At 49.0% G+C, this 22,006-nt stretch overlaps 1 protein-coding gene across 1 annotated transcript; it reads right to left on the bottom strand.

The window, feature by feature from the left end:
- Window positions 1-722: 722 nt before the first annotated feature.
- Window positions 723-21,749, bottom strand: SLC6A1 (solute carrier family 6 member 1). Its single transcript, XM_044252996.1, has 15 exons — window positions 21,684-21,749; window positions 20,149-20,478; window positions 19,629-19,760; window positions 18,932-19,032; window positions 17,926-18,035; window positions 16,146-16,278; window positions 12,752-12,886; window positions 12,425-12,528; window positions 12,017-12,141; window positions 10,588-10,700; window positions 10,060-10,191; window positions 8,541-8,643; window positions 6,507-6,607; window positions 5,299-5,466; window positions 723-3,110 (listed from the first exon to the last, which is right to left on the bottom strand). The coding sequence occupies exons 2-15, from the start codon at window positions 20,384-20,386 to the stop codon at window positions 3,006-3,008; spliced, it is 1,800 nt and encodes a 599-aa protein (XP_044108931.1). The 5' UTR covers window positions 20,387-20,478; window positions 21,684-21,749; the 3' UTR covers window positions 723-3,005.
- Between the last annotated feature and the right edge of the window lie 257 nt (window positions 21,750-22,006).

Genomic DNA, 22,006 nt, shown 5'->3' on the forward strand with positions numbered 1-22,006 from the left:
CTCACGAAGGGGATGGTTTGTGAGGACACAAAGAGGAATACCCCACTGGCACTCTAGACTCGCCAAAACCAGTCGTGATCACCCAGCACGCATTTTATTGTTCATCTTTATACTGCACAAATGCCACTAGGAGAGCATTTAGTTCATGTGTGAATTACACAATACATATTTCAAAACTTATACGTGCCTGTCATTCCGTTCTTTCCAGAACAGGAGAGACCTGCACAAAACTAGGTTGTTTTGATTTTCCTTCTTTAGATGTGCACATGCCGCCCATACTCACTTCCTCCACTTCCTGATGCTTGGGGAGAGTATGGGGTCCCATATCCTTCCCTTCCCTTCTAGGCCATCATTTTCAGTGTGAGTGGTTGGCTTGAATAGGGAAGTAACTGGAGTAAGAAAGCACGTGACGGGGGTCCTTGGGTGCTGAGCGTCTCTTAGTGTACCGCTGCCTTTTTCTGCATTGGAGGCAGGTTCTGGTTGGAGCAGGGTGTGACCTCTCAGGGCCCTGCTTCCCAGTGAAAACACCTCCCTTAGGGAGCTCAGAGTCATTTGGTAATCACTCATTCCAGGACTTTGGGGAAACCCAGCTGTATCTTGCTGGATTTTTGAGCCCCAAACTCTCTCTCTCTGCTGGGGAAGAAATAGTGCTGTGTGTATATGTCGTTGTTGCAATGAAAGAAGCTGTTTTGCCCCCAACCCAAAGAACTGAAGGTCTGACATCGTATATCATAGAACCTTTATTATTTTTCCTCTAAATTCTTAGAAACGTACATAACGCTCGTGCTCTAGTTATGACACCATTTATAGACATTTAAAATGCATCTTCATTTATAAATATTTTACATTTGGTCCATAGAACAGATAATTTTTCTAAATAATACTGTAATTTTTTTAAAACAGGCTCTGTATATAGTTTGAATATGTATATATTACATATATTTTTTTATATAGAGATAGATTTACTTGGTGTTCTGAGAATAAATCCTTATTGCAAAAAAAGCATATATGATAATACAATATCTTTTCCCCCAGGGCAAATACTAAAAAAAGGTACACATATTCACAGTTCTCACTGGAATTGTACGACACGTAATATTGTGCTATATTAAGTAGGTTTGGATGGAAATCGGTTAGGGGATTTCTTGCCAAACATCTCCGTTAGATTTGCATACAAACATTAAGTACACTGCATTTGTCTTAGAAAGACTTGGTCTTAGTTTCACATGGAAGAGAACAAAGAGAAAGTCAGAAGTCTTCCTGCCCTTATTCTAAAGGAGTTCACACAGGATGGGGCGGGGGATGGGACCATGAGACACAGTGAAGGGTTCCTTTCATTCTAAACCCTATAATTTAACAACACATATGCATTTTGATCATGGATTCACCAGTTGGCATTTGGGATGCCTTAGCAATGAGACTATTTTACAGATGACCTCAGGAAAAGGGTTGATATTTCCTACACGATATCAAATAAGACCCTATATACCACGCGTGAGGATGAACGTTTATGTGTGTGCCTTTATATGTGTACACGTACAGTATGTTTTTCTACAAGAATGTGCTTACTATTCTGAGAGTAATACCTTATTGCAAGAACGGGTATGCTGGTCACTGTCGGATGAGAATGACAAGAGATTAAAAAACCCACAGTCACAGTTATTTACCATAATTATTAAGGATTAGTTGTAAAACACAGTTTGTGAGCTAACTAGCTAAGGAGCTACGGGGCACAACATACGATTTGCTACATGGGAACCCATCTTCCTGGCAAAGGAGAAACGCTGAGTCACTGGAGCTTGCCAGAAACTGTCTTTGCCTGATCTGCCACCTGCCACCGCCGCCATCGCCACGGAGCCCAGTTCCAGAAACAAATACTACTTCTCGATGAAGCAGTTTAATCTTGGAAGCACTTTGCGGGGAGGGGGCGTGGGGGTGGTCTGGATGAACCCTAGCTCCTCAGTTAGTGGGCTGGGGAGATTTTAGTGGTAGTGAGGGGATTCCCGCTGAGGAATATGAAGGAAGAAGGCAGCATTTTTGAGGGGGACGGCAGTGAGCACACAGCTGAAGGGAAAGCCGGGAAGATAACCACATCCATTTGGACTCAAGGACAGACACACCTTCACCTTGATTTCCTCTGCACCTGATTCGTGCTCCATAAAACGGGGCAGTCTAAGAGAAACTGGGGCTCCTGATTAGGGAATTTCCCCAGCGGGATCTTAGGCCCCCAGAATGGCAATAATAATAAAACAAAAATCAGTTGTGCTTGTGGCAGTTTTCCAAGGAGGGAGTGAGGGAGCTGGGCTGCCTGGAATGATCTGGAATGATCGATCTTGGGCCAGGTGCAATCCACCTGGCCTGGCTAGGAGGGGGCAGGGAAGGACGCTCAGCAAATTGCTGGGGACACAGGGGCAGTTCCAGGGGAATACTGATGGAGGTCCTGGGGGGTTGTTTTGTCAAGCTGCCTCGGGAAGGATCAACTGAAAAAATGAAAGTCAGAGCTCCGCGGGCTCCCTGCACTTAAGAGGGAGCTCTCCCTGGAAATCCCCATTATACAAAATGCCCTTTTTATGTGTACAGAGCGGCGTTCCAACGGAACCGAACTCCGGCAAAGTCCGAGATAAGAGTCATAGGTTTCGGCAGTAAGAGAACAGTCAGGAACAGGACTAAACGCCAGGAGTGTGTGGCCTCGCCGCATCGCACTCGCTGGCAGGATAAAAATGATCTACGGCGCAGTCACGAAGGCTGATTGCTTGATGCTTATGGGGCCCGGATTCAAAAGGTCACCAGCCTGCAGGTGCTGGAGCCATCGGGTAACTTTGCCCAGGGCGGGGCCCACCAGGGGTGTGACTGTCCCCCACCTCCCCTCTCTTTGCATGGTGATGGTGTCTGGACTCGCCACTCGAGGTAGGTTGAGATAGACGGTATCTTCAGACATCAAGTGGTGGTCACGTTCAGCCGGGTTGGGGGGTGAGAGTGGCGGGTTGGCAAGCCGCCAGACACCCCTAGATGTAGGCCTCTTTGCTGGCTGAGCCGCTGGCCTGGGGCTGCTCCGGACCATTCTCCGGGCGAACGATGTCTTCGCTGGGCTGGATCATGACCTGGATGCGCTGCAGGCACCAGGGAGAATTTGGGTGGGGAAAAGGAAGACTGGAGGCTCCATCCCCCCACCTCTTTCTAAGTCTATCCTGCCTGTTCTGCTTTCAAAATGCACCCAGACTCTGGCCTTGTCCCCACATCCTCCATACTCTCTGGCCCCCTCACTTCTCCTCACACATGCCGAACATGTACCTGCCTCAGGGCCTTTACACTTGCTGTGCCCTCTGTCTGAGACATCCTGCTTTTTAGATAATTACACAGCTTGATCCCGCTCAAGACCTCCTCAGGTCTTGGGTCAGTGTTACGGTCTCAGCAAGACCTCACTCAGCCCTCCCTGAAACCCCCTTCAACTCTATTTTTCTCCACAGTACTCATCCCCATCTAACATGTTTTTATTTTGTTAATTGTTGGTCTTCCTCTACTAGAATAGGAGGTTGGGAATTTTGCCTGTTTTTCTCATGACTGTGTCTGTAGCCCTGAGAATACTGTCTGGCACAGAGTAGGTGTTGAATACCTATTTCCTGAATGGATTAATTTCCCCCTACCTTCTCTCCACATATTCCCTGAAATCCTGTCCCCCCAGAGCATGTGCTGTCATCAGATGTGCCCACTCCTGGGCCTTTGAACAGGCTGTGATCCCCTAGTCAAATGAGCCTCCTCTGCCTCTCTGCCCCTCCCAGAACTCACTGCCTTTTGCCACTCAGCAGAGGACTGTGGAAAATGAAAGCACTGGGTCTGGAGCTGGAAGAAGGGGCTACAAACCTCTGCTCTCCTAATAACTTATGGCAAGGGGTGGGAAAGTGGCTTCTTGCTTGACCTTAGTTTCTGCATCCGCGAAAGGAGGAGGCTGGTCCAGGTGCTGCACATGGACCCCACCTTCCTTAGGCCACAGACCATAGAGCTCCCTCTTCTGGCTCTGATTGGTCTGGAAGGCCCATCTTCGTAGAAATAAGGTTGAGAGCCACAGATCCAAGGCCTCCCAGCTGTGGCCCTTCATATTCTGATCATCGACTTCTCCCCAGTAAAATCTTCTCCGCTTACTCTTAATCTAGTGAGGTCTCTTGAGTACCTGCAGCACTGCCTTGTGTCACTTGAGAATTCTACATAATTTAACAAATAGCTGGTGTGGACCTAGAATGTGCCACTAGGGCCCCTTCTAAGGACAGCGTGCCTGACATTATATTACCTTGAGGGCAAGACCACCTTGTGTCTTTATCAAACACACAAAAGGGGTCTAGAATAAGCCCACGATACAAGAACCCCACCCTTCATCTGTTTCAAACCCTTGAGGCTCCTCATTAACTTCAAGATAAAATTAAGAATTCTTGTCCTAGGGGCACCTGGGTGGCTCAGTGGGTTAAAGCCTCGCCTTTGGCTCAGGTCATGATCTCAGGATCCTGGGATCGAGCCCCGCATCGGGTTCTCTGCTCAGCGGGGAGCCTGCTTCCCCTCTCTCTCTCTGCCTACTTGTGACCTCTGTCAAATAAATAAATAAAATCTTAAAAAAAAAAAAAAAAGAATTCTTGTCCTAATTTTCAAAGCCCTTCATGAGCTGGCCTGACTTTCTTACATCCCCAGCCTTCTCTCTTATCACCCCCTCTGCATCCCTCTCCACTCTACCTTCCAGCCACATTGATTTCCCTTCAGTTTACCGAAAGCTGTTTAAACCCCTGGGCCTTTGCACTTATTTCTCATCCCCTTCTAGGAACATTCTTTCTGCTTCTACTTTTATCTCTGGCTTATCTGTAGGCTTCTTCTTAGCTATCCCCTCTTTTAAGAAGCCTTCCTTAGCCCACCCCACAGCCTGGGTGGCTCAGTGGGTTAAAGCCTCTGCCTTCGGCTCAGGTCATGATCCCAGCGTCCTGGGATCGAGCCCCGCGTCGGGCTCTCTGCTCTGTGGGGAGCCTGCTTCCTCCTCTCTCTCTGCCTGCCTCTCTGCCTACTTGTGATCTCTGTCTGTCAAATAAATAAAATCTTAAAAAAAAAAAAAAAGAAGCCTTCCTTAATCCTCCTCAAGCCAGGCAGGGCTAACCCATTTCCCTGGTTTATTCAAATCATGACACTTCCAACATTCTGTTGTCAATGGATATTGAGTTGTCTGTTTCCTAACTAGACTGTGAGCTCCACAAGGGTAGGGGTCGTGTCCAGCACAGTAGGGGAAGGGGACTAAGCAATCTGAAGGGTGAAGAAGGGACTTACCTGCTTCAGGGAGCCCTTTAAGGTGAGGAACATGTAGGCCATGTACCCAGGGATGAGGACCATGGAAGACAGAGCCATGAGCCAGCCCACACCCTGGCCCCACTTGGGGAAAACATAGTTTCCCATGGTGAGAGGAGTCATCTGCACAGCACTGAAAATGAAGACACCCTAGGGAGGGGAGAGGAAAGGGGATGGGACACAGTCAGTCTCCCCAGTTGGACAACAAAGGCCCCTTCCTAGACTCTGAAGTTGATAGGTCTACTGACCACCTCCCTTGCCATGAGGCTGACTCTCACAAGGGTCCAGCATCATGGGAATCCGACACCGAAGGCCACTGCTACTACATAAGACTTTTTTGTATGGAATAGAAAAAGGCACCCCTTCTGGGAGAAACAATTTGAAGTTAGTGCCCTCTGCCCACCAGAAAAAGGGATCCTTTCTGGGAGGACAATAAAAAAGGCTCCTCTTCTTCCAAGTTGACCAGCTTGGCAAACAGAGCAAGGGCTGGACTTTAGGCTCTAGTCTGCCATCTGCCGAGTGCACTTGTGTAGGACACAACTTACCCCCTGGCCCAACCCACCCCATGCACTAGGGGCAGCCGTCCCAGGCCTGCTCACACCTCAGCTTCCTCCTGCCTAAAGGAATCAAGGAAGCTGAGGATGAGAAGTCTCCTGGAGCCCATGGCCTTGGGTTTCAGAATCAGGCCCACCTGATTTGAATGCAGCACCAGCTAGCTGGGGGATGCTGCCAGCGGGGAGCCTAGGGCCCTCAGCAGTCAAGTGGGGCAAGAAGGCCTATTTTGGGGACGCCTGGGTGGCGCAGTTGGTTAAACGACTGCCTCCGGCTCAGGGCGTGATCCTGGAGTCCCGGGATCGAGTCCCACATCAGGCTCCCAGCTCCATGGGGAGTCTGCTTCTCCCTCTGACCTTCTCCTCGCTCATGCTCTCTCTCACTGTCTCCCTCTCTCAAATAAATAAAATAAAATCTTAAAAAAAAAAAAAAAAAAAAGAAGGCCTATTTTGTTGAGGTTTACGAGGATGACATAATGTTTCTGGTGTCATGCAGGGCACAGAGCAGATGCTCAGCAAATGGGATGGAGTAGTATTATTAGGGAATGGGCGTTTTTGCCTCCAGAAGTTTCTCTCTGGGCCGGAGTCACTGCACGGCCTGGCCTGATCCCAACAGGGCTGGCCAGGACTTTTCCTTACCGCCACAATAATTGGGGTGAAGAAGGACCAGCAGAGTTTCCACCAGATGCAGGGCCTGGAGCCAACCATCTCTTGGATGTTGTCATAGAATCGGTTAACACCTATAACATTCAGAGTGAGAACAGAAGGGATGAATGAGCTGTGGGCACTGCAGGCTCAAAGTCTCAATCTGCCACTTTCTGGCAGTATGACTGCAGCCCAACCTCTAGGAGCTTCAGCCTCTTTGTAACAGCAGCCAGAGCTCTGAAGGGGTCCTTGTTAGCTAAGCACTCAATAACACCCAGCAAGTGGGTTGAGTGAGAAAGCCAGGCACCTCACATGAAAATATCCACCAACAAAAGATTATGTTTATAAAGCGTGTTCTCACCTCTCTGAGTGACCCTCCCACCCAATAGCTAGCCCAGCCATTCCTTCAAAGCTCTGCTGGACAGAGCGGTTTTCCCCAGTGCTCTGATGCTATAAGCAACTGGAGATAGGCTGCAAAGAAGAACCACAAATATTGCAAAACACCACCAGTGTCATGAAGTTTCCAAGACTGTTACTGGGCATCCCTCAGCTTCTGTGCAAAGCCCCTGACCTAGCAAGGAAACTGATTTGAGGGGAGAGGGGATGACAAGGAGGGGCAGATGGAAAAAAAAAAAAAAAAGTACAGTGAATATCAAGGACCAAGGAAAACATTTCAAACACATTGTCTTGCTGGGATAATCAAAGCGCAGGGAAGGACAGCCTTTTGACTATTGTGCAGGGGGGATTTGGAAACTCAGACCACAGAATAAATAAAATCATTGTTTCTTCCATTTTTTGTTCTAAGGGAGTGTGTACCTTTCACCATAGCCCCACTTTTGTTAAATATTTCACTTTGGACTTTTTCTTTTGTAGTTTTCGTGTCGCTTTTATAGATAAAATCTCAAACCCTCTTATCCCCAAATTTATGAAGACATTTTGGCTCCCACTTTAAATGAATTTATTTAACCCGTCTTATGGTATCTCCTAAACATAAGACCCTCCTACTAACTTCATTAGATTGCTGTGAGGACTGAAAACAGTTGACCCCTGAACAAAGCAGCAGCTAGGGCCACTGACTACCCCCCCCAACTGATGCAGTCGAAATCCACATGTAACTTCTGACTCCCCCAAAACAGCCACCAATAGCCTACTGTTGACTAGAAGCCTTACCAATACCAAACAATTGATTAATACATACTTCGTATGTTCTATGTGTTATATACCGTGTTCTTGCAATAAAATCAGCTAGAGAAAAAGAAATGTTATTAAGAAAATCTTAAGGAGAGGCGCCTGGGTGGCTCAGTGGGTTAAAGCCTCTGCCTTCGGCTCAGGTCATGATCCCAGGGTCCTGGGATCAAGCCCCACATTGTGCTCTCAGCTCGGCAGGGAGCCTGCTTCCTCCTCTCTCTCTGCCTGACTCTCTGCCTACTTGTTTGTGATCTCTATCTGTCAAATAAAAAAAATAAAATCTTTAAAAAAAAATACATACCTCGTATGTTCTATGTGTTATATACCGTGTTCTTGCAATAAAGTCAGCTAGAGAAAAAGAAATGTTATTACGAAAATCCTAAGGAGGGGCGCCTGGGTGGCTCAGTGGGTTAAAGCCTCTGCCTTTGGCTGGAGTCATGATCCCAGGGTGCTGGGATCGAGCCCCACATCAGGCTCTCTTCTCGGTGGGGAGCCTGCTTCCTCCTCTCTCTCTGCCTGCTTCTCTGCCTACTGTGATTTCTCTGTCAAATAAATAAATAAAATCTTAAAAAAAAAAAAAAGAAAATCCTAAGGAAGAGAAATTACCTGTAGAGTACTATTTTGTATCAAAATGAGTACGAAAAAATACTGTATTGCATTTACACACAGAACAAGAAGGCTGTGCTGTTGCAACTCGGGTTGTTCAAGGGTCAGTTGTCAGCTAATGTACAGAAAGGGCTTGGTATTCAAGCTCTATCTGTTGAATGATGATTGAAGAAATGAATGAATGGATGGATGGATGAGAGAGGGAGGGAAGGAAGGAGGAGGGTTGACACTCACCATAAAACCAGGAAATGGAGACACATTCGAAGAACACGAGGAATAGCAGGCTCATACCACTGGCAGAGTAGTAATCAAACAGTTTGAAGACATAAATGCCCCCCTAAAAGAGGAAAAGCAGTGAGGGGGGTCCACTTCCCACTGGGGCCCAAGACACTCAGTTCACAGCCTTCAGGGGCTCTTCAGTCTGGCGAGGTACATGTGAGATAACACTGCAGCGAGGAGGCTCAAGGGAAGACTAAAAGAAGCATGAGAGCCTAGTAACTAGGAGATGGTGTGATCATCGACTCCCTGGGAATTGGGAAGAAGATGTCTGGGGAAGAGAAATGCCCCATTTCTAGGAATGCTAGACTAAAAGAGGAGCTAGATATCAAGGCCATCTCTCCACAAAGTTAAACCAATTATGTCTTCTTTCTGCTTAAAACCTTCCACGGCTTAAAAAGGACATAAATTTAACACATCAAAAAGTTGAGAGAATAAAATAAAACGCAAAATACAAATGGCTTTGTCCTCTAAGTTCCTGCATGATCTGTTTCTGTTCCCTTTACTTATCTGATCACTCCCTTTGCCCCTCAAACTTAACAAGGCCATGCCTACCTCAGGGCCTTTGCACCTGCTATGCTCATCTTCCCCTGGCTGTCTCTTCATCATCATTTCAGTCTTAGCTCAACTGCCACTTCCTCAGAGGGCCCTCTCCTGATGACTTTGTCTGAGGTAGCATCCCTCCCACCCTCACTGGTCATTCCCTGTCTCACTATCATCTTTTCTTCATGGCACTGAACACACTCTGAGATGATTTAATTTGTCAGTCTTGTCCACCAAAGCACAAGCTCTAAGAGAGCAGATATTGTGTCTGTCCCGTTAACTGCTGAATCTCCAAGGTCATGACAGGCCCATGGTGAGTGTTTAACAACCATGGAGGAATAAAAGGACAAATGAATAATATTCTAGGGATGAACTGTATTTGAATCCAGGGGTAGTTCTGTGGATCATAAAGCAGACCCACAGGGTTGAGTTCATGGCTTTCAGGTCATTTATGTTTGCTGTACAATTCATCGGTTATGTGTATGCCTTCTGGCTAGACCAGGAGGGCCTTGAATGCGGAGAGGACTGATCATCAATATCAATAGTAAAAGAAAAGTGGGAACGAGAAGAAGGGAGCAGTGTCAATGTCAAAGGCCCAACTCCAAATGGACTGTCTAATTTTTGTGTGTTTTAAAAAAACTCAATTCTTGTATCCCCTCCTCCTGGAAGCAGTCCTGAGTGCCCCAGGCTGAGTTAGGGGCTGTATTCTCCAGCTGTGTCTTATCTTTTCTAGCTCAGTATCTGTGTCTTCCACCCTCTCACCTTGAGGACAGGGTCCCCATCTGCCTCTCTGCTGTTTGTACAGAACTTGGGACAGAGACGGTGCTCAAGGAACAGAAGAAGGGTGGGATGGCATGAGGCTGGGGTAGAGTGGACCTGGGAGTGGGTCTGGGGGCAGTGCACCAGAGGTGTGCTCGGGGCCCGGTGAGCTCACCTGAGTGATGTTGGAGAGGCCAATCAGGTAGGAGACGATGCAGACAGCCGCAATGAAGAGCTCCCTGCGGTTGCGGAGGAGCCTGGGGTACTCATCCACCAAGGCCGTGATGAAGCCCTCCACGGTGCAGAACTTCAAGGGGGGACGAAGGTCAGCCAAGTGTGGCAGACCCCAGTCCCGACCCACCCAGGGCTTGACTCTCTGGGGCAAGACCAAAGGGGTCTGGCATTCTCGGGACGGTAGAGCCAGAGAAGTCCCAGGATCCAGGCCTGATTCTGCCTCTGCCTCTCTTTGTGACCTCAGGAGAGTCCCTTCCCTCTGGATATCAGTTTCCCGAGATGGAAAATGCGGAAGGTGGTTGTGCTGCTCTACCCTGAAGTCTCATGTGGAACAGTCTAGGGGGTCTGAAACTTCTGGTCATCTTCCTGTGGGCCCAAGACAATGGCCAATGGCCTCCTCTCCCTGCTTGTTCCCAGACCAGCAAGGCTGGGTGGGGGCTCCACCAGGTGCCAGGGAGGGCGTCCTCACCTGGCTGTCAATGCCCAGCATCAGCAGCATTGAGAAAAAGAGGATGGCCCAGAGGGGAGAGATGGGCAGCTGGGTCACCGCCTCTGGGTATGCCAGGAACGCCAATCCAGGGCCTGTGGAGGAAAGGATCAAAAAGAAGCCAAAAAAAAAGGGAAGAAAAGTACTGAGCACCTACAGCATACCAGCACACCCCCCACTTTCTAAACTTTATTGCATTTCATCTTCAGAGTAAATTTTTGGGTGAGTGTTGTCAGCACCCCCTTTCCTAGGTGAGGATACAGAGTGTGCGTGGGTGGGGGAGGTGGTAGTGTTGGGTCCAGAAGCCAGGGCACCAGTGAGATGAAAGGATAGACTGTGACAGGGATGGTGATGGTGCAGAGAGGGGCCCAAATGGAGAGATACTAAGGAGGTGGAATGGGCAGGTCCTGGTATTGGTTGGTTTGTAGAGTGAAGGTGAAGGAAAGGTTCAGGATGATGCTGGGGCTGTCCTGGGTACAGGACTTTGGCACTCTTTGCTGCAGTGGGGAGCACAGGGAAGAAGTAAGTTTAAGGAGGTCAGTTTGGGACATACTATGTTTGAGTGTCTGGGTGGGGGTTAGTCAAGAGAGGAGGAGAACCATTGGAAGGAGAAGGAAAGAAATTGTAAGCTCTCTGGGTCTGGCTCAGGAAAGGGGGATGGTGGCTGGGGAATGCCAGAGAAACGAGCTAGCCCTTGTAGAGAAGATGAGGACATCAGTGGAGAAAGTTCCTTTCCACATGAGCAGCCCAGTTCTCCGTGATGGGGAAGGGGCTAGTCTCATTGCCTCCCCAAGTCTCAGGGCCTCTGCTGTATACAGACTGGGTCCCTCCTGCTCACTGCTTTCCCAGCTGAGCAGGGCGTGCCTGGGGCTCTCCTCGGACCCTACAACATTGCTGACTATTTGGTGAGAACATATCTGGAAGTGGGACTAAAGCAAAGATTTAAGCATGTCTGAGTTGGAAGGTTTATATCTCGGGGGGCAAGAGTCGGTCCTCTCCCTGCAAAAGGCAGGATTGTGTTGGAAGTGCCAGTATGGTCAGGTGATTAAGAGCCCAAGCTTTTTGATCAGCCAGGTCTGTGCTCAACTCTAGTTCCATCACCTCTCTAGCTTGGTGAACATGGTCCCTGGGCCTCATTTCCTCACCTAGTAAAGGGAATAAAAAAACATGGACTCCACGGTTTGGGATCGTTTCACATAAAATGCTCCCTGCTCTGGTACCTAGTGATGCTCACAGGCCTGGAGCCAACACACCACACTCATCCCTGTCTCACCGTCCTTCTACGGGCTTTTCCCTCTGTCAACACGCTCATCCTCTGGCTCCCACTGGTGAGGGCGGTAATGACCACAGAAGCCCACGTGTTAGCCCCTCCCATCCCAGGAGCCCCGGCCCTCCCATGTGTAGCGCTGACCTGAGGCCGCCACGTCAGCAATGGACCTCTTGGTGACATGGGCCATGAAGCCCACGATGGAGAAGATGACAAATCCCGCGAACATGCTGGTGCATGAATTGATACAGCAGACAATGATGGAGTCCCTGCAGAGAAGAAAGGGTGGACTCAAGGACGGTAGGGCTGGCAAAGGAGGTGAGCTAGGAGCAGTGGCAGCGAGGGAAAAGCGGCAGGGGCAGAAGAGGGTGCCTGGGAGCAGAGCCGCAGGGCCGGAGGGAGGGTGCCCCCACCCCACCCAGGGAGCTGGTGGAACCGGAAAGAGTGGCCACAAGAATTCCCCCGGGGCGGGGTCTATAAGGGGCGTGGCTGCAGGAGGCGTGGCGCTGGAGGGGCGTGGCCAGGAAGAAAGAGGTTCCTGGGCTCTCTCACCTGTAGACGTTGTTGTGGAAAGAATTATAGCTCCCAAGAGCGATCAGGGATCCCAGGCCCAGTCCGTAGGAGAAGAAAATCTGGGTTGCCGCATCCAGCCACACCTATAGGTAGAATGAACAAAAAACAGTCAAAATTATGATCCTAGCCACCGGGCCCCATGGCCCTTTACACGTGGTAACCAGCTGTACCTGGCAACCATCTCTGTTTACATATGAGGTTAGAGAGATCCAATGACTTATCCTAAAGCTGGTAAATTGTGGCTCAGGACTCAGGCAGGCCCTTAACTCAGCCGCTGGGGGCCAGGAACCTGGGAAGGCCACTCACCTCTGAGTCGGACAGCTTGCGGAAGTTGGGTGTGATGTAGAAGAGGATGCCCTCCTTGGCCCCAGGCAGCGTAACTCCACGGAAGAACAGGATGATGAGCATGATGTAGGGATAGGTGGCGGAGAAGTAAACCACCTGGGGGTAAAGTTGACAACGATGCCCCCTCCAGCGCGCCCATTCTTGTCCTCCCCCCACTTCACTGACATCCATGTCTGTTGTGGCCCTGGGCTTACTCCCAGTTCGTCTTCCTCCAGGAAACCTTCCTGGATTCCTAACTGACTGTGTTTATCCACTTTTCTGAGGTCTCTCCTTAGAATCTCAACCAACCAGCTCAGCACCTGATTTTCCCTTCCCCCCAACCCCTCCTTTATTTTTTGACTTTTGTCTAATTGTTCAAGTAAAACATGGTGTCAGGAAAATTTTCAAGTTACACACACACACACACACACACACACACACTTAAAGTTCCCTTCAGCAGCCCCTAGAATTTAAGTTATGTGAAGGAGAGGGCTTGTCTTGTTCACCTGTTTTCCCAGTGCCTAGAACAATCCACAGTTTATAGGAGACTCTTAATAAATGCCTAATACATAAATGCATGGATGTTAACATTTTAATGTTCCTCTTTTGAGACTTTGTTATGCATGTATGATCACATTTTCTTACAAGATGATGCTCCAATTATGTGCTTGCTTTCTCATTTAACATGTTTAAAATTTTTTAAAAAGTGCATACTTAACTTCTTGTTTACTAAATATTGTTTTATTGTCTCATAACAAGGTGGTTTTTAATTATGCAAAATAGTCCTCCAGGAGGTTCTACCATCCTCTTTAAAATCTCTCCTACTGTTATCCATTCATGTGAATCTCACTAATACTATATTGGAAACCCCTGTGTATAAAACTTGGTCTACAAAATTATTATACCATTCTTGGGAAAATTTTCTAGAAGTAGAATTATTGACTAAAAGGGATGAACCTCTCCATGGCTTATGATTCATATTGCCCAATTATGTTCCAGAAAGGGAACTTTGTCTAGCATTTCAGAGCACACCTTCCCCACAAAGTTGCCAGCACTGAGTATAATAATTAAAAACATTTTCTTTTTTGCCAAATTGATAAAATCAAAAGACTAATGTCATTGTCTGAATGTCTGAAATGGCATTTCTTTGTTTGCCGTTGTGAAAGAGTCATTTTCAAGTTTAATAACCCTTGTTATCTCACAGTCTGATGTGACCCTATTTTCTGGGCAGCATGAACTGTTCTCTGGGTTAGGTTCATTTCCCTGGTTGGATCGAGATTCTTCAGGGTTAGGAAAGGAAGCCAAGATCCACTAGAAAAGCCACTGAGCTTGGAATTAGGAAAAGGAAATTCAAAACCATCTGTGGCACCTATAAACTGTGTGAATTGGGTCAATTTCTTATCCTCTCTGACCCTTGTTCTTTCTGGTCTGGAAAATGGATACAATCAACCTGCCTACTCGAAAAGGTCAGTTGTATGAGGATATAGAGCATGCCTAATATATATTGCCTAGGTCTTGCACTTTAATCTATCTTCCATGTTTAGTATGGAGCCAAGTATGTAGAAGGTGCTTAATAAATATTTACTGATGGCTTGGATGACTCAGTCAAAAGACAATTGATACCATGTATTGTCTACCTACTAGGTGTTACATACTCCACATAGATTATTCTCCTCAGTCTTTATGCCAACCTTTGTAAGGTATTATTATTGTACCCATTTAATAGATAAGGAAAATGAGGCACAGAGAGTTGATATGACTTGTCCAAGCGCACATAGCTAGGTATTGGAAGACTGAGACTCAAGCTCTGGTCTATCTCTTGTAGAGGCCTTAGGCTCTATATTCTTCTGCTTCTTAAGTTTGGGTTGGGAGACACCTGTGCCTTCCTCCTGCCTGTTAAAATAGGGATGCATCAGAGAGGTTTAGACACTGGCTTCGGATCTGAGAACTGGTAAGTCCATAGGTCCCACCAGACTGGAACTGGGCACTTATTTCATCAGTCATATTCATGTCCAAGTATGGCATTTGTGAAGATTCTTTTTTGTTCATAACAGCTTGGGTTGTCTGAACCTCCCTGCTCCAGCATGATTCAGTTCAAATTCCTTCTCTCTCTTACTTGCTGTCAGAATTCAGGTTTCCTCTAAGTCTCCCTCAGGCCAGGGTCCAGTGAGGGCCTGGGCTACCTTCTGTCCCTACACCCCTGGGGTGCAGCTTTAAGAGGAAAAGGGTGGGAGTGAAGCCAGGCCCCTCCCCCTAACTTAATTGGAAAGATCCCCAGGTGTCCCCCCAGGCTGGCCCCCCAGCTTGACCTGGCTCTGCCCTTACCGATATTAAAAACAAAAACAAATGCATTTCCTCTTGTTAGCTACCAAGTGCTTTACCCAATCCCATTCGATTTGACTCTCCTGGCAAACAAACAGATAAGCCCCATTCTTCAGAGGAGGAAACTGAGTTTCAGAGAGGTGAAGTGATCTGCCTGAGGCCACCTAGCCAAGTTAACAGCCAAGGTGGGATCTGAACTCAGGGCTATTTCAGTACAAAGGCCGAGAATTTAATCATTCATTGATCCATCTCTGTTCCTCCTCCAAGGCTGGGATGTGGAATGTTCATCTCTGGATCACCCTGGAACAAAACCTGGTATGGTGGCTGTTGGGGCCAATTCCACATTAAAACCTGTTAAACCCCTAGGGCTTGTCTGGGCCTACTTAGCCATAGTGACTCCATGTTGCCTAGGTAGCCATTTTGTTGTTACCAGTTCCGGTATCAGTTAACCGTTTAACCATTGCCAAAACACATACCTAAAACAAGTCCATTTTGTTGTTTAATAAACGCCTCAGCAGTTACTAGTATCAGTTCCGGGTAACCGTTACTAAAACACACAGGTAGGAGACATCCAATCAGCCAAAGCCACATACGTAGAGGTCTGAGGTTGTGCCCTATAAAACTCTAAGACCAAGGCGGGGGTCGCTCTCTTCGGAGGCGGCCCTGGCCGGTCAGTCTGACTTCTAATGCTTGGCATAGAATAAAGCTTTACATAACTTTCACTTAGTCTCCGTCTCGTTCCTTTGATAACGGACCCAACAGTGGCAATGCTCAGGGACGGTCTGCTCAATGGTCCTTGAGCAAAGTTTACTATCTATTTTGTGATGGCTCTGTGCAACTGACTTACACGTTATTGCATTTCATCCTCACACTGCCCAGAAGGTAGGTAATGTTATTATTCCCATATTACAGGAAAGAAAACCAAGGCAGGGCAGGATGTAGGGACCTGCTGCATTCCAGATTCAGTGGGGTTCCTGGAAGTGCAGACTCGTTGTGCAGGACGGAAATCCCCTTGTAGTCCCATTCTCTGGTCCCCACTGTGCACATATCTTACCTTTCCAGTCCAGCCAACACCCTTCCAGATACAGAAATACACAAGGATCCAGGCGATGGCCAGGGTAATGGCCAGAGGCCAGCGGATCTGTCCTGGCTTATCCAGCCCATCTGTCATCTGGTGCATGTTCCGCCTGGTGGAATAGTGGAAGGAGCAGAAAGTCACATGGGGCTGGCGGGAGCTGAAATGGCCTCAGGGTGCCCAGGTAGTGATATCCTCCGCTGTGACCATACTGACATCTGTGATCAGTGAGACCCAGGAGCTGGCAGGTGACTGTGGGGTCCATTATACTAACCGGTAGAAGTGTTATTTGCTCAAGGGACCTGATGGTTCCTTATTTTGTCCAGGATTATTGCTCACCTGTTTGGCTGCTGGTACCCTCCTAGCAAGACCCTCACCTTCACTTTTGCTCTATCCCCACTCCAGCTCCAGGGACCTTCTAAATCATGTGTCTGACTGTGTCCCCTCCTGCTCAAAACCCTGCAATGAATAGCATCCTACTGTCCTCAGGATGAAGCCCAACCTCCCCAGGTCAACCCTGCAAGGCTCTCTGAGCTTACCCTGCTTCTCTCTCCAGTCTCAGCTCTTCCTGAAACCCCTCCAACGCTCATCAGACTGGATGACTCCCATTCCCTCACCCATGCTTGGCTTGCTGTCACCTGCCTCCAAGCCTTCATGCATTCTCTTCCTCCTGCCAACACTGGTCTCACCTATGTGGTTTTCACCTTAGACATTGCTCCTCACCTGGGCTAGTCCAGGTACCGTCTTGGTGTCCCTATAGTCCCCCGTGCATCCCCTCCTGTTAGTACTGGTCATCTGGTGTTGCCACTCTGCTTGTTTGCTTTTGTTTGCCATGTCTCTAACCAGACTGCACATAGCAGGTGTTCAAGAAACGTTTATTGACTACATGGTTCAATGCAGTGCTGAAGGTGCGTTAGAGAATTGTATGTAGCACATGCTGGAAAGAAGCAGCAGCTGGAGAAGAATTTGATTCTTATTTGTAAGGAGATAGCCTCATTAAGGACATTTCTGCACAAAGAGACTCGCATCATGTGTTCTGACAGCTCCTGAGCATGGCTCCTCCTGGCAGCTTATGCAAGGTGCCGTGGAACCTTCCTGGGTGCTCCCAGACCCTTGCAAGCTGCCCAGCACAGATGCTTCCTTCATGCCAAAGAGACTTGGATCCCAAGACCTCCTTTTGTAAAATCAATACCAAAACACACATCTACAATGTGCTCTTCTGAAGATGCAATCAGCACAGCCCTCACTAAGAACTGTGTGTGCGTATGTGTGGATGTGTGTGTGTGTGTGTGTGCACGCACACCTTTATTCCAAACATCTCTACGTTTCTCAGTAGAGTGGACTGGTTTTCCGGATGAACTGGGATTTCATTGGCCTGTCCTAGCGATTCTTCTTGGCCTGTGCTATTGCCCTCCAGTGGTATACCCACCACCCTCCTCACCCTGCTCCGTGTCCCAGGAGGCTGGCTGCTGGGGCTACCTCATTGGCTCCCTGGCCCTTTGGCTTCTAAGTAGGTTTGACGGATGGCAGGAGTCACTGGGCAGAGGAGCAAGAAGGCAGGAATTCATTCTCTCTAGCTTGTGTCTAGTGGCCCTTTCCACAGCCCAGCTCTTACAGGGAAAGAGAAGGCTTCACTATCTCTTGTTTCTCCCTGAGGCTGGAACACCTCACCAGCTCCCATTACCTTTTTGAGGGTGCCTCTGTCTCCTGCTGGCCCTGGCTGACAGGCACCCCCTACCTCTGACAGCCCCACACTTACTCCCAGAACTCAACCACAGCGCTGGTCATGTTGGTGGTGTTGACAACAGTGTAGTTGGAGAAGCAGCGGTCCGTGTTCCAGGGGTTGTCGCACTGTTTCCATGGCAGCGTCTGCAAAGGCACAGTGGCAGAGACAAGGTCTGCTGAGCCCCCAGGGGATGGCAACAGTGGTCTCAGCGCACTTTGTCCATCCTCACCGTCCCCTGAGCCTCTTCCAAGCCATCCATGATCTCACCTCCCCTTCCCAACAGCTCCCAGATGCAGGTCATATTGAGATCCCCATTTTGGGGATCAGAGAGGGGGAGCCACTTGCTTGAGATCACACAGCTCCTAAGTGTCAGAGCTGAAATTTGAACCTTGATCATTTTGCTTTGAAAATCAGCTTTCCAAGCTGTGCCGTAATGCCTTGTGTGTTCGCCCTGGGGCCACTTCCCAGCTCTGTGACCTCAGGTAAGAGATCCCACCTGTTTGACACTCTGCACACCGATGTCAACAGTGACCACTGAACGGTGCTTGTTCTTTGTGAGGTATAGTGCTAAGCCCTTTACACATATTTACTCCTTACTCCTCACAACAACTCTATGCAGCAGGTTTCATTTTCACCATCATTTATAAATAATGGCACTGTGGCTCAGAGAGGTTAAGTCTCTTTTCCAAAGTTGCACAGCTGGTATATACTGGGGTCAGGATTCAAACCCAGGCAGTCTGAGTCCACACGAAATGAGCTAACAACAGCTACCTTAAGAGGGGAAGTCAGGAGGATTAGAAGTCAGTCCACACGAAGCCCATGGCTCAGGGTCTGGCCTGGAGCAGGGTCTGGCCTGGAGCAGCTGCTTGGTTCACAGTGCTATAACTTGTGGGGACACAGGGGCTGCTGAAGACACACCATCCCACCCCTCTCCCCCAACCCAAGGAACAGCCCTATTAGCAGAATGGTAGTCCAGCGGACGGAGGGTGGGCTCTGGGTCTGGCTCCTTCTGGAAGGAGCGGTCCAAGGGGCCACTCACTGTGGTGAAGGAATTGTACAGGTAGTAGATGGCCCAGGAGATGATAACGATGTAGTAGATGTTCAACCAGAATGACAGCACAGCAGCAGCAAGGCCCACACCTGCGGGCGGACACGGCATCATGACATTGGTCTAACAGAGCAATAACAGTAACTACCCTAGGAAGTGTCATTCTTATTTTCCATGATGTCCACCAGGTCACTGGACCTTGGAAACAGATGTTATGGAGGCACTGAGGCTAAGAGAGAGGGAGAGACTTAGCTAAGGTCACACACATCTGGCAAGGGAGGACTTGGGTCTGGAGCCTAGCACTGGCAGGTTGCAAGTGGGGTGGGGGTCTTGGCTTGCCAGGCCCTCCGTGTATCCATCTGAGGGTCTGTCAAGCAACTGAGCAAGGAAGCAAAGAAAGTCGTACCCAGCCCTGGCTGGGGAAATGAGCTCACAGGACAGGGTAGGCTGATGTGTGTACAGGGGCGGCGGCGGGGTGGTGGGGGGCGTCTCTGGATTGGGGCCTCCTGTCCACCTAGATCCTAGCCGGGGCTGCCATCTGCCACCTGGCCCCTTTGAGGGCTCCACTCTGTTCAGAAGTGAACAAGGTCCCTCTCTCCAGGAGGGCTGAGAGTGTCGGGATGGCCCTGGTTTCACCACAGTTCTGTGGGCAGGAGCACTGCCACGTGGCCCCATTCTGCAGACTTACCCTTGAACATGGGGGCCAGCTTCCACACCCCCAGGCCTCCAATGGATGTATACTGGCCCAGGGAGCACTCAAGCAGGAAGAGTGGGACCCCCGCAAAGATGAGTGTCAGGAAGTAGGGGATCAGGAAGGCCCCTGTGGGGGAGAGAATAGAGATGCTCATGGTCCCAAAGCTTTGGAGAAGCCCCATTCAGGAAGAGCATAATGGCGGGGCATTCTAGGGTCCCAGCCACAATCTCCCTACCCTCTGCCTTCAGAGTAGCACCCACAGCCAAAATCCAGTCCAGGATGTCCTTTGCTCAAACTACATCCCTTGTTCTTTGCAAAAGGAAGAGGTGAACTGTTTGGTATCGTTAACAAAGGACAATCGTCCTTTGGGAAACTTTTGGTAAAGCGACAAAAACAGGAAATGGGGCCTGGTCTTTAGGGGGCCCTTCCCCTAAGTTTCCCTCAGAAAATGCCCAAGTGTGACACTCTTCAAGGGGTCCAGACCCAGCTGGGATGTGGCCAGGACAGCACCTACCACCACCGTTTTTGCCGCAGAGATAGGGGAATCTCCAGACGTTGCCCAGGCCGATGGCATAGCCCACACACGACATGAGGAAGTCAAAGCGGCCCTTCCATGTGTCCCGGTCTGGAAGGTCCGCCGCCTTCTTCTGCACCTTGACCACCAGAGTTTTGGGCTTGTCATTGGCCATGGGGGCCTCGCTGACCTCTGTGGAGATCTGCCCGTCAGCCACCTTGCTGCCATTGGTTGCCATGTCTCGGAGTTTGGACACAGAGGTCCTGGCAGATGGACGTGTGACGTCTGCCCCAGTCCACGCAGACAGCAGTTTTGCGGCTCAGGGTCACCCTAGGAGAACAGAGGGGTGGGGTGACAGGCACGGAAGAGTGGCCAAATCCTGAAGTTGTCCCAAAATAACAAGAATAAAATGGCCCACAAACCAACCAGGGGTCAGAGAAGGCTCTCTCATCACCCTCTTTCTCCTGGAGGAAGCACAGTGCCTTCTGTTCCTAGACTTGTGTGGGGAGGATGTGGTGATTTTATGGCTCCTGGACTAGCTTCACACCTGCAAATCTATGTCATGTGCCCTCTCTTATGTGTCTTGCTCAGCAAAGAAAGCTGAGGAGACCAAATTTCCAGACAGGAATATCAAGTGTTCCTCATCTTTGCCTCTCAGGATACAATTAGATTTTTCATACCCTGAGGCACAGTAACCATGGTCACTGTAAGCCATGGAGGGGCTTACCATGGGGCCAAATAGGGAGGTGACCCAGCTATGGGTAGTGGCTGAAGGTGGTAGATAAGCACAGACTCTAATCACGATCGAAGTCCTCTTTCACATTTGAGCTGTGTGACTTTGAGAAAACCTCTTAACCTCTCTGAGCCCTGCTCTCCCTACCTTTTAAACTGAGTATGATAATAGTACGTCAGGTTGTTACTCAGCAAGTCTCTTGTGCCTGGCAAGTGGTGTTACTATTTTGTCAGCAGTCCCCAAACCTTGCTGTGCTTCCATGCTGTTTGCGAAGCTCTGTAATGACAGAGTCCCAGGTCCCACCCCAGATGTCACACATGAGAATCTCAAGGAGATGAGTCCTAAATCTGGAGATGAGTCCTGAATCTATACATGTAATAAATTCTGCAAAAGGAGATTCTTATGCTGGGAGCCAGTCGCAGCCCTCAGCTGAAAAAGGACCACTGGTTTACCTGACCTCCCTGACCCAAGAAAGTCCATCTACGCTCTTTACTCGCTTGCCTCTTTAGTTCCAGAGGCAGCATGGAGTAGAAAATGATGTATGACATCGGACTCAGCCCAGGCCTAGGTTCAAATCTCCAGTCTGCCTTTTATAAACGAGTGACCCTACGTCCTGCTCTAGCCTCATGCTTCTTGATTGTTCTAGTCTCAGTTTCTCCACCTATAAAACGGCAGTAATCTTATCTGGCTTGTAGAATTGCAGCAAAAATAAGCTTTCATGGTTGTACAGGTATTTTTCACCGGACTGGTTTAGAAAGAGAATTCTGCATATGGTTGTGATTATTTTGGTTGTGGATGTTACCTGATGATACTTGCTGGTGGGTCAGCTCCAGAGTAGCTCCTCGGCCACCTCTGGGTGCACGCCTGCAAAGCAGAGATGGGGAGGGAGCCCAGTGAGCTGGCAGGTGGTGGCTAATGGGCAGCCCTAGGGAGAGAGTAGCAGGGATGCAGAAAGCCCATGGGAGCCCCCCACACAGGTGACCACACGAGCCTCCATGCCAGCCGTGGGGCGCTAGAACATGCTGGAAGGGGCCTGTGGCCTTCTTGGGATAGCTGTGGGGACGGGCATGAGGGCAATGCGAGGACGGCCTTCCATTATTTCATCAGAAGAAAAAGAGAAGTCAA

Source organism: Neovison vison, chromosome 6 (genome assembly GCF_020171115.1).
Source record: "Neovison vison isolate M4711 chromosome 6, ASM_NN_V1, whole genome shotgun sequence".
NCBI classification, from domain to species: domain Eukaryota; kingdom Metazoa; phylum Chordata; class Mammalia; order Carnivora; family Mustelidae; genus Neogale; species Neogale vison.

Bases quoted from the DNA above. Each gene is read 5' to 3' on its own strand.
- SLC6A1 (XM_044252996.1), bottom strand. From the start codon at position 20,386: ATGGCAACCAATGGCAGCAAGGTGGCTGACGGGCAGATCTCCACAGAG. The intron at 12,887-16,145 runs GTAAGATATGTG...CTTTACCCCCAG, and splicing joins GTGTTGGCTGGACTGGAAAG to GTGGTTTACTTCTCCGCCAC. The intron at 12,142-12,424 runs GTGAGAGAGCCC...TCTTCTCTGCAG, and splicing joins TTCCACAACAACGTCTACAG to GGACTCCATCATTGTCTGCT.